This window comes from Perissodus microlepis, chromosome 5 (assembly GCF_051167445.1).
Source record: "Perissodus microlepis isolate ML-2025 ecotype Zambia chromosome 5, ASM5116744v1, whole genome shotgun sequence".
Classification (NCBI taxonomy): domain Eukaryota; kingdom Metazoa; phylum Chordata; class Actinopteri; order Cichliformes; family Cichlidae; genus Perissodus; species Perissodus microlepis.
In genome coordinates, this window is record NC_140465.1 from 9,115,781 (window position 1) to 9,128,543 (window position 12,763).

General features: G+C 42.2%; 1 protein-coding gene across 2 annotated transcripts in view; it reads left to right on the top strand.

Moving 5' to 3' along the window:
• Nucleotides 1-1,316: 1,316 nt before the first annotated feature.
• The window catches only part of cdh4 (cadherin 4, type 1, R-cadherin (retinal)), a 222,516-nt gene continuing 211,069 nt past the window's right edge, over nucleotides 1,317-12,763 (top strand). The window contains exons 1-2 of one of the 2 annotated variants that reach the window (XM_084927687.1): nucleotides 1,317-1,626; nucleotides 2,929-3,040. In XM_084927687.1, the coding sequence (XP_084783813.1) occupies nucleotides 1,573-1,626; nucleotides 2,929-3,040 (166 nt within the window). In that variant the 5' untranslated portion in view covers nucleotides 1,317-1,572. The remainder of the gene's footprint in view (nucleotides 1,627-2,928; nucleotides 3,041-12,763) is intronic. The other variant, XM_084927688.1, reaches the window with a different exon arrangement.

Consider the following 12,763-nt stretch of genomic DNA (forward strand, 5'->3'; position numbering starts at 1 on the left):
ATTAGGTTTAAGTGTCGACATGTAGCCTCGTCAGTCATCTGAATGAAGGGAAACTTCTCAGACTTCAGGGGGAAAAAAGTCTTTTTCCCTGGAGGACCTTCTATGATTTGGTTTTTTTTTTTGTTGTTGTTTTTTTTACAAATAAGACTTGCTGTTTATTGCACAGGGTGTAAGTTTAAATCCTTGTCATACAGTTCCTCTGCCAAGATTTCCAGAGTATAATAAAAGCGTAAGCACAATACCCCGAAGAGAGATGAGTGGAGTGTACTTCTCATATCTCTGACCTTACAAAATCCTGCCCTCTGGACAGAAACACCAACTGAGCTGTAGTCAACTACACTAGGAGTACTTCCTAATTATCAGCCTCAAGCAGTTTGTTTTGAAGATACCATTTAAAGGAAAGAAACCGAAGAAGAAGAAAAAAAACCTGTTCAGAGACCAGGTTTTTCTCAATACGGAAGGAGTATGAAAATGAAGGAGTATGAAAATGAAGGAGTATGAAAATGAATGGCAGGGACAGGGGCTGTGTTGATTGACACTGCAATACTGTCCTATTCCTTTTGATGAGATTAAATTGTCATGACCTCTCAGATATGGAAATTGAGGCTCCGATGTGAGGCTTCGGAAATGTCAACATTATTAAACCAGTTAAAGCACTTAAAGGTGCAGTTAAGTCATTTCTCCTGCATTTTTTGACTTCGGCACAAAAGCTAAATATGTATACGTTTATTATACTGTATGTAAATTCTAAACTTTATTAATAACATAAGCTCCCAAAATGGAGTAAGACGTTTAATCCTGACGCCAAATTTTATTTTGTTGCAAATTATTATTATGGAACATGGTCATTAGGCTAAAGTAGTCACCCTTTTTAAAAAAAGAAAATATGAAGACCTATAACTGGAAATGATTTATAGACTTATAGACATATTTCCTGTAGGTGATCACAGAGGCTCCTGATTCATTGTACTATTTATTTGACCCTTTCACTCACAATCAAAGTCTTATCCCGCAGTGGCCTATCACAGCTGCTTTAATAAAAAGCTAATATCTCGGGGGCTCTTGCTATACTTATACTGTGGATCAGGGGCAGAGGGGGTAAGTGGTGTGTGAAATAGACTCCAGTTAGCTGATGGACATAAGAAAGGGCTCGGATGGTTGGTTGTCACTCACACAGCCAGAACCGCTTTTGCTCCATCTGAAGTTTAAAAAAAAAATATGAATCTAAATTGGCTGGAAAATGCATTTTTCTACCAATAGATCCCAGAAGTGGCACGGGGCATCATCACACAGAGTCATTCGGAGCAAAGACGGTGCACACCGCCTTGCCTGCTCCGCCGTGCGGTAGGAGGGGTTGTAGTGACGCTGTTATCCAATGGGCACCGGCTTCCTCCGGACGGAGCGCAGCATCTCTGTCTCAGCGGCACTTTTGCGCCAGACAAGTACGGTCGGCGTCTCACTCAGCAGTGGAGAAGCGGAAGACAGCGCTCCGGGAATTACTGAGGTGTATTTGGCGAAGAAGACTAATCTTTTCCTCTTTTTACCCCCCACCAACACGCGGGTTTTGCAAAGATGAACGCTGGCTGCGTCATCTTGGCGTGCACCTTACTTGTGGGCGCATCCTCGGTAAGATGAGTTAATTTCTACACGTATAGTCGCCCTAACAGTACGGTGGAAGTGCTGCACTGCTGTAGTGCTTACTTCGGTTTTTGCAGCGCGCTGCAGGGGCGCTCGAAAGTGGCCGTTAACGGATCAGCTTTTGCGCTATGATGGCAACACGATTTGTGTAACAGAATCCCGTGTGGCCCATTTGAAGTTGGTAATTATGTCGGCTCTCACTGCAGTGGAAAAGTCACTGATAACTCTTCGCTTGCCTCCACATCCTGTCGTCCACATAAACTGCAGTGCATTATTGCAGAGGACAGTGGTTTCCAGAGGGGCTTCTCGTGCTGCTTGCTGCGATCAACTTCGTTTACGCACGTTTACGCGCTCTAATGTCCTCTTTTGTTTTGAGTTAAGGGTTTAGCGCCTAATTACGGACTTCGGTTCAAGAGGCAAATGAGCAACAGTATAAATAGCTTATATATATATATATATATATATATATATATATATATATATATTTTTTTTTTTTTTAAATATCCAAACTCAGTCAAATGATGTACTTATTATTATGGGATTTTGTTTAGGTGTGCTGATAGCAAAGCCGAGTTAGGGGGGGCTCAGTATAATTTCTTTAGAGTAGCATTGATGGTGCGATGAATCAGGTGCATCCCTGGGAGTACATTCTTCCTCCCCTCTGGATAACGTGAGCCTACGGCTATGTCTGTATGTCAGCTATATATTTAAATGCACTTGGCTTTCACACATGCGCACAGACTTCAATCAGCGTGCAATGTATATATTGCATGTTTGAACATTTCCAGCTAGTCATTCTCACCATCTTTCTAATGCTCATTAGTCCTGCCACTTATATTACTTTTCTTTGAGTTTCATTATATTCAGAATGTGTGGATCACATTATTGCCTTAATCATGATGATTATGGTCCTTGAAATAGTGTGTCACGCATTCAGGGTGTAGTCCACCTCTTATACTCCTGCTTCTCTAAATCCTATGTAGACGATAGAGTAGGTAAAGATGGATTAAAGTAATTTATTTCCCTTTAATTCCTAATCTAAGTATCTCTTGTGAAGCTTGATGTATCTTTACAGTGAATCTAAGCAGGTGCCTGCAGCTCCAGAGTTAGATTTCCACACTGTGACGGTCTGAATTTCAACGTGCTGTAGTCTGAAACAAATCATTCACTGTGGCAAGAGAGACTGTGAGATTCAATATCAACTCAAAGAGGCCGTGAGATCAGCTTGTGACCCTGGTGGCTGCAAGTCAATTTGCCAATCTTAACAGGCCGCCTTGTTTTATTCCTCAGGGGAGTAAGGCAGGCCAGCCCCTCAAACCCCCGTGCAGACCAGGCTTCTCCCAGAACTTCTACACGGTGATTGTCTCAAGAGACTTACTGCACGGCCAGAGCATTCTCAAAGGTAAGCCTGCCGCTGCTGGATCTCATTTACTGTCTGATGATAGTTTCTCTTCTTGGCCCAGATGTGTTCCTGACTAGTGTGATCGAATGAGTAGGTTTGCGTATACTTTTGCGAGTGGTAGAAGGAATATATTATGGTGCGCGAATGACTTCCGACAACGCAAACTTGCCTGGGCAACCTAAGAAACCCATCTCGAGCACAGGGATATCATTTTATAATTAAGCAGAAGGCTTGGGGGGAAAAAAACTCGCCATGCCATTAAAAATGATGACTGTGTGTGTGTAACGCATTCTGTTCAAGAGTTTCCATGTGGTGTGACGGCGTATTGATAAACGAACAATTGCTTTACACTGCTGTAGTAAAAACAACACATTTGTTCTTTGTTCAATTGACTGAGCAGCGAGATCACAGAGCAAAATAATCTAAATAGCTTCTTCCCCTTTCTGCACGTTGCAGCTGGAATGCTCCAAACTTTCTTCTTTTCTTTCCACTTTTCATTGTAATATGTTTTCCGTCCTTTTATTTTCTTTCTGTTTTTTAGAGGAATTCAATTCTGTTGTTGCTCGCTCCATTTCTTTTCAGTGGAGGCAGTGTACTGAATCTACAGAAGTTCATCTCCTGCCATTTAAAGGATGCTGCTTTTTCTTCAGTGTGTCTCTTCTGTTTGCTGGTGCATCCTAACCATATTGGAAATGAATCCCCCCCAGCCATATTCCTGTGTCCCAATTTGCATAACTGACAGATAAACAGCACCTTTGACATTTGCTGGATGTGCTTCTATAAAACAGAACTTCAAAAATTCTAGATGATGAAATTACCCCCAAGACGAGAAGAGAGGAGGCCGTGAAGTTATATTACTTTGGTATTTTGAGCATTGCGAAGCTGCACCAAGTTCCTGCTATGAGAGTTCAGGGACTTGGTTTTTAAATTGGGCCCAATATTTAGGTTGTTTCACATTTTCTTCTCTTTTTTTTCTCACCCGTTGCAACTTACATCACTGTTATTCATACTTGTGGGTAACAGCTCAACAGCAGTGTACAATAAGCTTACCTCTCCCCTGACACTTTGCCTTTATAGCCGAATATTTGTCTATTGTTATGTGAAATGCTATTTGCCAGGAGGAAATGACATTCTCATTGTAACAGCTGTTCGAGCATTTTCTGACTGCAAGGAAAACAACTGAATTATTCTGGAGGTTATTTTGTTATTTAGGTAGCTGACAAGGACAGTGCAGCTGGTCAGTGGGGAGCCAGTTTGCCTGAAGGGGCTCAGGGCTCAAGGTTTCAGCCTGTTTAGAAATGGGCTCAGGCATCCTCACTGACCCAAGCAGTATTAACGGAGAGTGATATGTATCCAGACAGATATTGTATGTCGATTCGTCCTTTATGCTTGTGGGTGTCTCTGGGTGTTGGGGTGTTACATGCATGCGATTCGGCCTGGTGTACATATTAGCTGACGCTTGAATTCGAGAAAATGTCACAGCAACGCTCAGCTGCATTAGTTTGATGTATCTTACGTGGTGCGTCAGCTCCGGCTTTGATCCATATTGCCTTTGCTTCGAGTCTCCGTCTCTCACTGTGTCTGTCTGCGTTTGTTCTTGGTAAAAAATCAATCTGAACACCATATTGTCTTCCTCAAAACTGCCATTCAAAAGGATATGGCTGCAGCAGCTTAAGTTCTCATGCACTGCCTAATATGAAGTGGCTAGCGTTACTTAAGGTTTGCATTCTATACAGTGGGATACAACGTGGGAGGAAGTCTTTAATAATAATGCCACAATATGTATAACCTGAATCTGTCACTTAACAAAAAAACAAAAAAATGAATGGATGTAGAATGAAATTAAAGGAGGGGCTGGGATGCTCAAGAGCTGGCTATGGGGGTTGCTGGACTACTGAGGTCTGTGTGGCTGCTGTCTCCCTGGAGAGATGGACAGTGAGCAGTTGAGGGAAGGACCAAAAAGCTTTGGCCCAGCAGGTGCAGTGTGAACCAGGCTTCTGTTTCCAGTCACTGAACAATATGTGCGCCTCACCTCCTTTCATGCTGAGGTTGCAGGGGGAGTTGTCTTTCTTCTAGTTTATTGTTTTGATGGTGTGTGGGTAGTTTGGCAGGGCTACACAGTATTTTCCTGTCAAATTCATTAACAACAACCTGCATTTATTTAAGACTTTTGAAATGTTTTTCTCTATATCGTAGATGCATGCATGTGGCCATTTATGTCTGACCAAGACCCGCAGCGTTTGCTTAAATGTCCAAACTGGTGTCCTGTAAAACTTTCTGTTACTGTTGACAGTTTTGAAATGCACACATGCAGTAATTAAAATGAATGGGCTACCTCCAAGGAACCCACTGATTTTTAAAAATCTATTTCAGTATAGACCAACAAAAATATAAATTGTAGGGTTTTTAAGTTTGTTTTTTTTTTTTTTAAAGATTTGGATCCGCTTGTCCCCTTGCAGGGCCAATGCTAATCAATGCAAAGATATTCAGGGTGATAACATTTATCCTGTGAAGAAACAGTGTGGTCTCTTCCAGAATGAAAATGACACCATACATAGGGTGTGAGGGATATATCATATTCTGTGGGATTGGCAAAAACAGATCGCAACCTAAGTGATCACCAGATATCGGACCAACATGTTAGACAGCGCTGTCTCCCACCTTTGTCAAAACAAACACACACACATTGGAGTTTAGGGTCTGGTGGGGTTTCCACCTTTTCAAGAGAGGGCATCATCTCATGACCCAACGCTGTCCTAGAACATCTTACGCTCTGTTAATGTTTCACTCATCTGTACGCACATGTAGTCTATTTCATTTGTGAGGATTAAAGAAATAACACAGAGTAAAGGTTGAGTGAGGTAGCCACACTTGAACTGGCAGTTCAGCAGAGTTCACATTTAATGCCTTTAAGCCATAGCCTATCAGGGGACTCCGAGCTGCAATTCTATCTGCATTGGATGCTTTAAGAGTCCATGAGGGAGGGGAGTTTTCTCAAGCCACAAAGGATTGTGTAACCCTTTCTTTATAGGAATCTATTTGGCATCACCCTATATCTCACAGAGAGTCTTCAGGAGTGTCATGTTTCCTCCTCACTCTTTTTCAGAGTCCTGCAGAGGTAAAACTGGAATATTCACTAATAAAGAAGGTATAATAATATTTTGTATTGCAGTAAAACCCTTCTTTTCTTAATGCTATGATATCTCAGATTTATCTTTATTGGTCATGATTATTATGTTGGGAATGAGAATGAATCAGTAGAGTGCATGTTTTTTTCTGGATTTGACAAAATAGAAACCAATAGACACTCTCTAAACACATTCTGCCATTAAAACTTGTCAGCAGTGACTGCTATTATTGGTATGGTTTAATATCCTTGCAGCTTTTCTGTACTTCCTCCTGTACAGTACAGTGCAAAAGTCCCGAGCCATCCCCCTCCTTTGATGTAGTCTTCAGGAGTAGGTCTCCAGGCTTCTTGATGAACACTCAAACCTCTTCTTTGGATGTTGGCGACTGTTTGTTCTGTTCTCTGTTGAGATGATCCCACACTGCTTCAATAATGTTGAGATCTGGACTCTGGGGAAGCTGATTCATGACTGTTTGCTTGGGATCATTATCTTGTTGAAATCCTATTGAGTCCATTGCCTGTCAGATGTTTTCTAGATGGTATTGCATGGTGGATCAAAACCTGACCTTACTTTTATGTGTTCTGAACTCCTTTAATTTTGAAAAGATCCACATAACCACTGGCCGAAATGTAACCCCAAAACATAAGAGAGCCTCCACAGTTTTTTACAGATGGCTGTAGATCCTCACTGTTTATGTCTCTCCTGACCTCCTCCATGCACAATGACAAAAATTCAGAAATTCCAAATTTGAATTCATCACTCCAGAAGACCCGTGGCCACTGATTTTCAGTTTTGCAAAGTGCCTGATGATACAATTTAAAACTGGTTCTTTGCCAACTTGTTTGCTATGTGTGCACAAATCCCATGAGTTTAGGTTCATAAAGGATTCATATTTCAGTTTTAAGTGGCTTTAAAATAACAAACAAACAAAATCCTCTGAAAATGGTCAGGTACAAGGACTGGACTGAGAATGAGCAAAAAAGCAGCCAATGCCCAAAGGAAAAATTTGAAAGACCTTCAGAAAGCCTGGAGAGCTATTACTCAAGACCACTTTAAAATATGACAAGAAAGTCTGGCTCCTCGGAAGCAAAGTATGAAGAAATGACGGGTGCCTCCAGACTTTTGCACAGTACTGTAGGTAAAGTGAAATGTCTGCTCAAGTACTGAAAGGTCATTGTAGAAATGCAATGCATCATTCAGTGTCCTCTTAAAACATTTTTCACTGGCTGAATAGGTTAAAAAGGCTGTTATTGCTTTGAGGTTGACCACAGAAGACCTTTGTTTAACTAAATCACAAATCTCTGCGCTGCCGCAAAGTTGTGCTGAATAAATCATCCCATGCTCCCGTGGATAGGTTTATCTGAGGCAGGGTCAGGATTGGTGGGGAAGGCAGTGGCACACAGGCGAGCAGACAGGCAGGCCCTGAGTCGTGGTCCGTGCAAATTCCCACTGTGGGCAGATAAGCCGTGAAAAGAAATATTCCAGTGATTGCACATCACTGTGTAAACCATCACCCCGCTCCAAGAGCCGGACCAGTCACCTAGGAACACGCACAAGGGGGATGTGGTCTCAGCACAAAAGAAATTGATTTGAAATACAGTTCGGTCAGGACGCTGTCTCTTTAAGTCACTGTGAGAGCATACTTGAAAAGACAATAGTGAGGACTTTTGCCATTCCAGCAGCACGGTGAACACCGCATATTTCTCCCTGTGTTGGCAAGATTTGATTGATTCAGTAGATTCCAAAAAATCATATTTTTAAGCCTCACACTGAGGAAGACCACTTTATTGTGGGCAAAGGAAAAATAAAAGCACAGTGATGAAAACTCACTGTTTGTGGGATAAAAACATCAGGATAGACGTGCGCTTTATAATGTCATTGCCATGTTTTCACTTCCCCTAGACGATGAACTCGGAGATGAACTCGGTTATGAAAAAATATAATCCACAATAAGATGTCTTTCCTTGGTTCCTTCATCCTTGGGTTTTTAATTTAAAATTGGGTCTTGCGGTGCGTACAGGAGAAAAATTAAACACACCGTCCTTTAATCTAAAAGATTAATTTAAGGAGGATTCTGCCTTCATCAGCTGTACGCTTTCAGCATGGATTTCCTGTTGTTTAATTCCATCTCTAAAAGTTACACATACAGAATGGCTTGTAACATGACCCCAATTAGACTACAGCAGGAAAATCTGGCAAGGAGCCATATCTGCTTTGAAACAGCCAGCTCAGCGTTTACTCTAGCGTGGAGAACTTCTGACTCCTAACCCACTATCCAAAGTGACAGGGCTTTCATAAGTACGTCCAGACCCAAGAACTGGGGGTGAGTCGGGGGAGGGGGGGGGGGGAATTATGTTTCCAGGCAATTGATAAGCGGAATGCCATTTTCCTTCTGACTCACGAACGTCTCTCTTGTCCTCCGGAGAGTCTTTCATCTCTGCAGCCAGGACCTGCAGTCTGTGGCGAGCTGATAGAATACAGGTACAGAAGATGAGCCACATCATTTCTCTTTATCTCGCCTGCCTTCTTACCAAACCAAGCTACGCTCCTATATCCCTCAAACTTCCTACATACATGCTGAGCCAATTCCATCAAGCAAACCACCCAAGATAAAGTACAAGCCACAGCACAATGCTTTTTATCCTGTTTTGTAGTCATTTTCTCTTCGGAGGTAGTAAGTAAAAAAGGGGCTTTTGATAGATAGGAAACTGGCTGTCGGCAGAAATATCACCGCTAGGGCCTATTTGTGAATTTTAATAGCGCTAGTGGGCTGATCTTGACTGTGCCCCTCTTAACTGTATACTACTATTTGTTTAGTCTCGTGGTTAGTCACTGGGTCATGGCCTCTACTCTCATGGAGTTTCATTACAACACAGATAGCTTCATTGCGGTCCCGTATGATGCCCTCTGAGAGACGGCCGCGATTCATCTCGAGTTCCTTGTGTTTAGATGCGATAAGCTGTCAGAGACAAACCCAACGCCTTAGACTCCTGCTGCATTTTAAGAGCACCGTGCAGTCTGTTTGGTGCGGTTATGCAGTAGATCTACATTTCCTGACAAAATAGAGGTGAGCTAATTGTGCCCTGAATACCGACCTTCAAATGGAGTTAACCACGATATTATCAGACCTGTGATTGCATCTGAAAGAGCTGGCGGCCGTGGGTTAAATCATAGAGTGATTATAAAGAAAAAAGGAAGAACTGGGCACTTCTGATGGTGTTAGCCAAAAAGAAGTCCTTGGCAAGGGATTAACGGATAAGAAATGAGGCTGTGTTGACTGGAGAACTGGAGACTTTACTACTGTATTTCAGGAGTTGAGACAAGGGCAGATTTACAGAAAAATATTCATGGGAAGTTTTAAGTATTTCTCAGAAACTATTTCCAGATTACACTTTGACCCTCCTCAATAGGTTTTTCGCTCGTTATCAAAGTAGTTTTCTGAACACTTGAACATTACCTCCATTGCTCATCTCCTTGTCTTCTGGGAATCCTATTTGCATTTGTTATTGAAAACCTTTTTAATTGACCACCCTCGCTCACAATCAATGTGTATTATCCCTTTGCATCTCAGTGCACTTTAACGATCTGTGGCCTTGATTAAGACTCCTTTTTGTTGCAGGGCAGAAATGAACCATTATCCCACTAGGAGACCTCTGTTTCACCTTTTAGCTGCAAGTGTAACCCAGAATGTAGCAGTTCATTACTGAGGTTTTTTTCCCCCTCCTGCCCTCTGGGCTTGCTGGATTTACATTCATCTAAATACAAATCAGGTGTTCAGTATTGAAGCGGTGATTCTTTAGCTGAAATTATTTACTTGCATATTATTATGCTTGTTTGTATTATCATGACAAAGAACACTTGAGTGTTATTTCAATGGATTATTGGATAGATAATAGTGATTACAATTAATACTACACTAACCCAGCCAACGAGTCGGAAAAGAAGGGAGTGAGAGCTCAGTGCAAGCCTTGTCTGCTTGAAAATAATGTGGAAAAGCTCAGTTTGAACCGATTTTCTGTTTTTGTTACCCGTCGGAAATTGTGCCTTTTCAAAGTCGTGATTGGCTTTGAGTCATGACAAACTTTCTTTTCTTTTCCTCCTTAGAAATGAAATGCGCTTGGCAATAAAAAAGCTGAAATTCACGTACTACATATATTCTCTAGCTGACCCCTGTGAAGTCGTGCTTGAATGTTTAGCGTCGTCTGTGCCACTTCTGAGATTGTGTATGTCTATAATTACTCTGGAGTGGATCTCGTTCAGAGGAGATGATTTGCCAGTCTTCGCACTCATTCAGCGCCTCTCCCGGACACCAAGAAATCAAGTGGAGGATGAGAGTTAGAAAGATAGAGAAGAAGGAGAAGGAGGTTGAAAAACAGCATTCAGCTTTCAAACGAGCTTTTTGTGCACTTTTGAAGGACACCATAACATTTCCATCACCTCATCAAGTTGCTGAAGCGCAGCACGGTGGCACGGTGGTTAGCACTGTTGCCTCACAGCAAGAAGGTCCTGAGTTCAATTCTACCATCAGGCCGGGGTCTTTCTGTGTGGAGTTTGCATGTTCTCCCCGTGTTTGCGTGGGTTCTCCCCAGGTACTCCGGCTTCCTCCCACAGTCCAAAGACATGCACTTTGTTCAATTAACCTATCCCCACAATCTAAATTGCCCATAGGTGTGAATGTGAGTGCGAATGGTTGTCTGTCCCTGTGTGTTAGCCCTGCGACAGACTGGCGACCTGTCCAGGGTGTACCCCGCCTCTTGCCCTATGACTGCTGGGATAGGCTCCAGCGTCCCCCGCAACCCTGAAAAGGATAAGCGAATAGATGGATCAAGTTGCTGTTTTAGAATATGTGTTTACTGATGTCTACCAGCCAGAACTCTCTGGTAGGCAGACAACCATGCCTCCCTGTTTTCTTGCCCCTCCTCCACTCTCATGCCTGCGTCAGGGGCTCAAAGTGACTTATGGCTTCTCAGTTTCTTGATGAATTATGGCCAAGAAGTTTGACCTTGTGCCGCCACTTGACCTCACATGTCCTCCAACAGTCATATCCCCAGTCCAAAGCACTGGAAGAGATGAAGAACATGGCCCAATCAAAGTGATTTACGTCGGGCTAGACTAAAAGCATAGATCCTTCTAAGCTGCTAGTCTGTATTGCTCTCGTACAGCCATTTCAGAAGCTATGGGGTTTTTGCTTAATTAAAAGACTACACTGTCAAGATGCCTTTGTTCTACAAACTCTAATATCAAAAAGGTCCCTCGCCCGAGAGAGGCTTGCACTCTACTTTGTCCTTTGGATTAATTCAGCTTGGAATCTATATTTGATCAGGGCACTCGCATGGTCTTGTTTTTGCTATATTCTCTGGTTCATTTTTTGTTTAATGGGTAAACACACAGTATATTTTGTGTACTGGCGTGTCTGTGTGTTTGTAGGCAGCGCTCCATCCAGAGGGTGATTATCTTAAATGGAGAAATTAAAGGATTACAAATCAGCTCTGTAATCCAGCTGTCAATCTCATGGCTCATTAGTAAGCAAAGGAGAGGGATGAGGGAAAGACAGAGATATGCAGAACACGGTGAGAGAGGCATACCTGTTTTATAGCGCTAAATCTGACAGTCACCCAGAAAGGAATGTTGTCTGCGTTTTTCTGTTAATTAACAACTTTCGTTGCTTTTCATTACCTTTAAAAAGAAGGATAGTTTTCACTGTGATTTTGACTGCAAAATTCAATTTGTCACCTGCTGTGCAAATGTGAAAACATTTTTTTTTTTGCATATTTGGTAAAATATACTAAATTAAAATAACACAGGCTGTGACATTTCGAATAGAAAGTGTTTGATTTTTACGACCGATACTGATAAACAGGTTTCAGCGATAAACAATATTTCCTGACATTTGCTATGTGTACTTATTTATCGATTTGTTTACATTCTGCCCTACTCTGCTCGGATCAGCTGCTCCAAAGACATGTTGCGAAAAAGGAGGTTGCAGAGTGCCCTCTAGTGGACAAACTATGCATTATCTACACTGATAACATGGTTGAAGGGTGTTTCTACAATCTTTACTTTTTACATTTTTTTATTAGTTGTCAGAAATTCAATCCAGATCTTCAAATAGCAAATATTAGTTGATAATATTCAGATAAATTAGCTGGGCTCTAATTTTTAATCATGTTAAACTGTCTAATATAGTTTGCCGGTGTCGTGTGTTGTCTGGCACTGGAACTTTGGCAGCGGGTTCTGTGGGTTTTCGGGGTGGGGTGTCTGATTCTGGTGTATCTCACTCTTAATCACTTTGGTGTTTTGTTACATTTGAAGGTTAGGTTGACGACTTGGGTTACTTGTGGTTTTCCTCAGCAGCTTTTGCACTGTGGCGTGGTGCATTGTCCTGCTGAGAGGAGGTGGCTGATCTGCATATGGTGGTGGTGTGGGGGAACTTGGTCTGCAACAACATGTAGGTTTGGCAGTAACATCCACATAAATGCCAGTGGCCCTCCAGATTTCCTAGCAGAACGCTTCATAACAAGATGTTCAGTGTTACGCACCTCACTGTCAGTGGTTTTAATGTTGCTAATGTTGAGTGCTGCTTCACCGTAGCTGC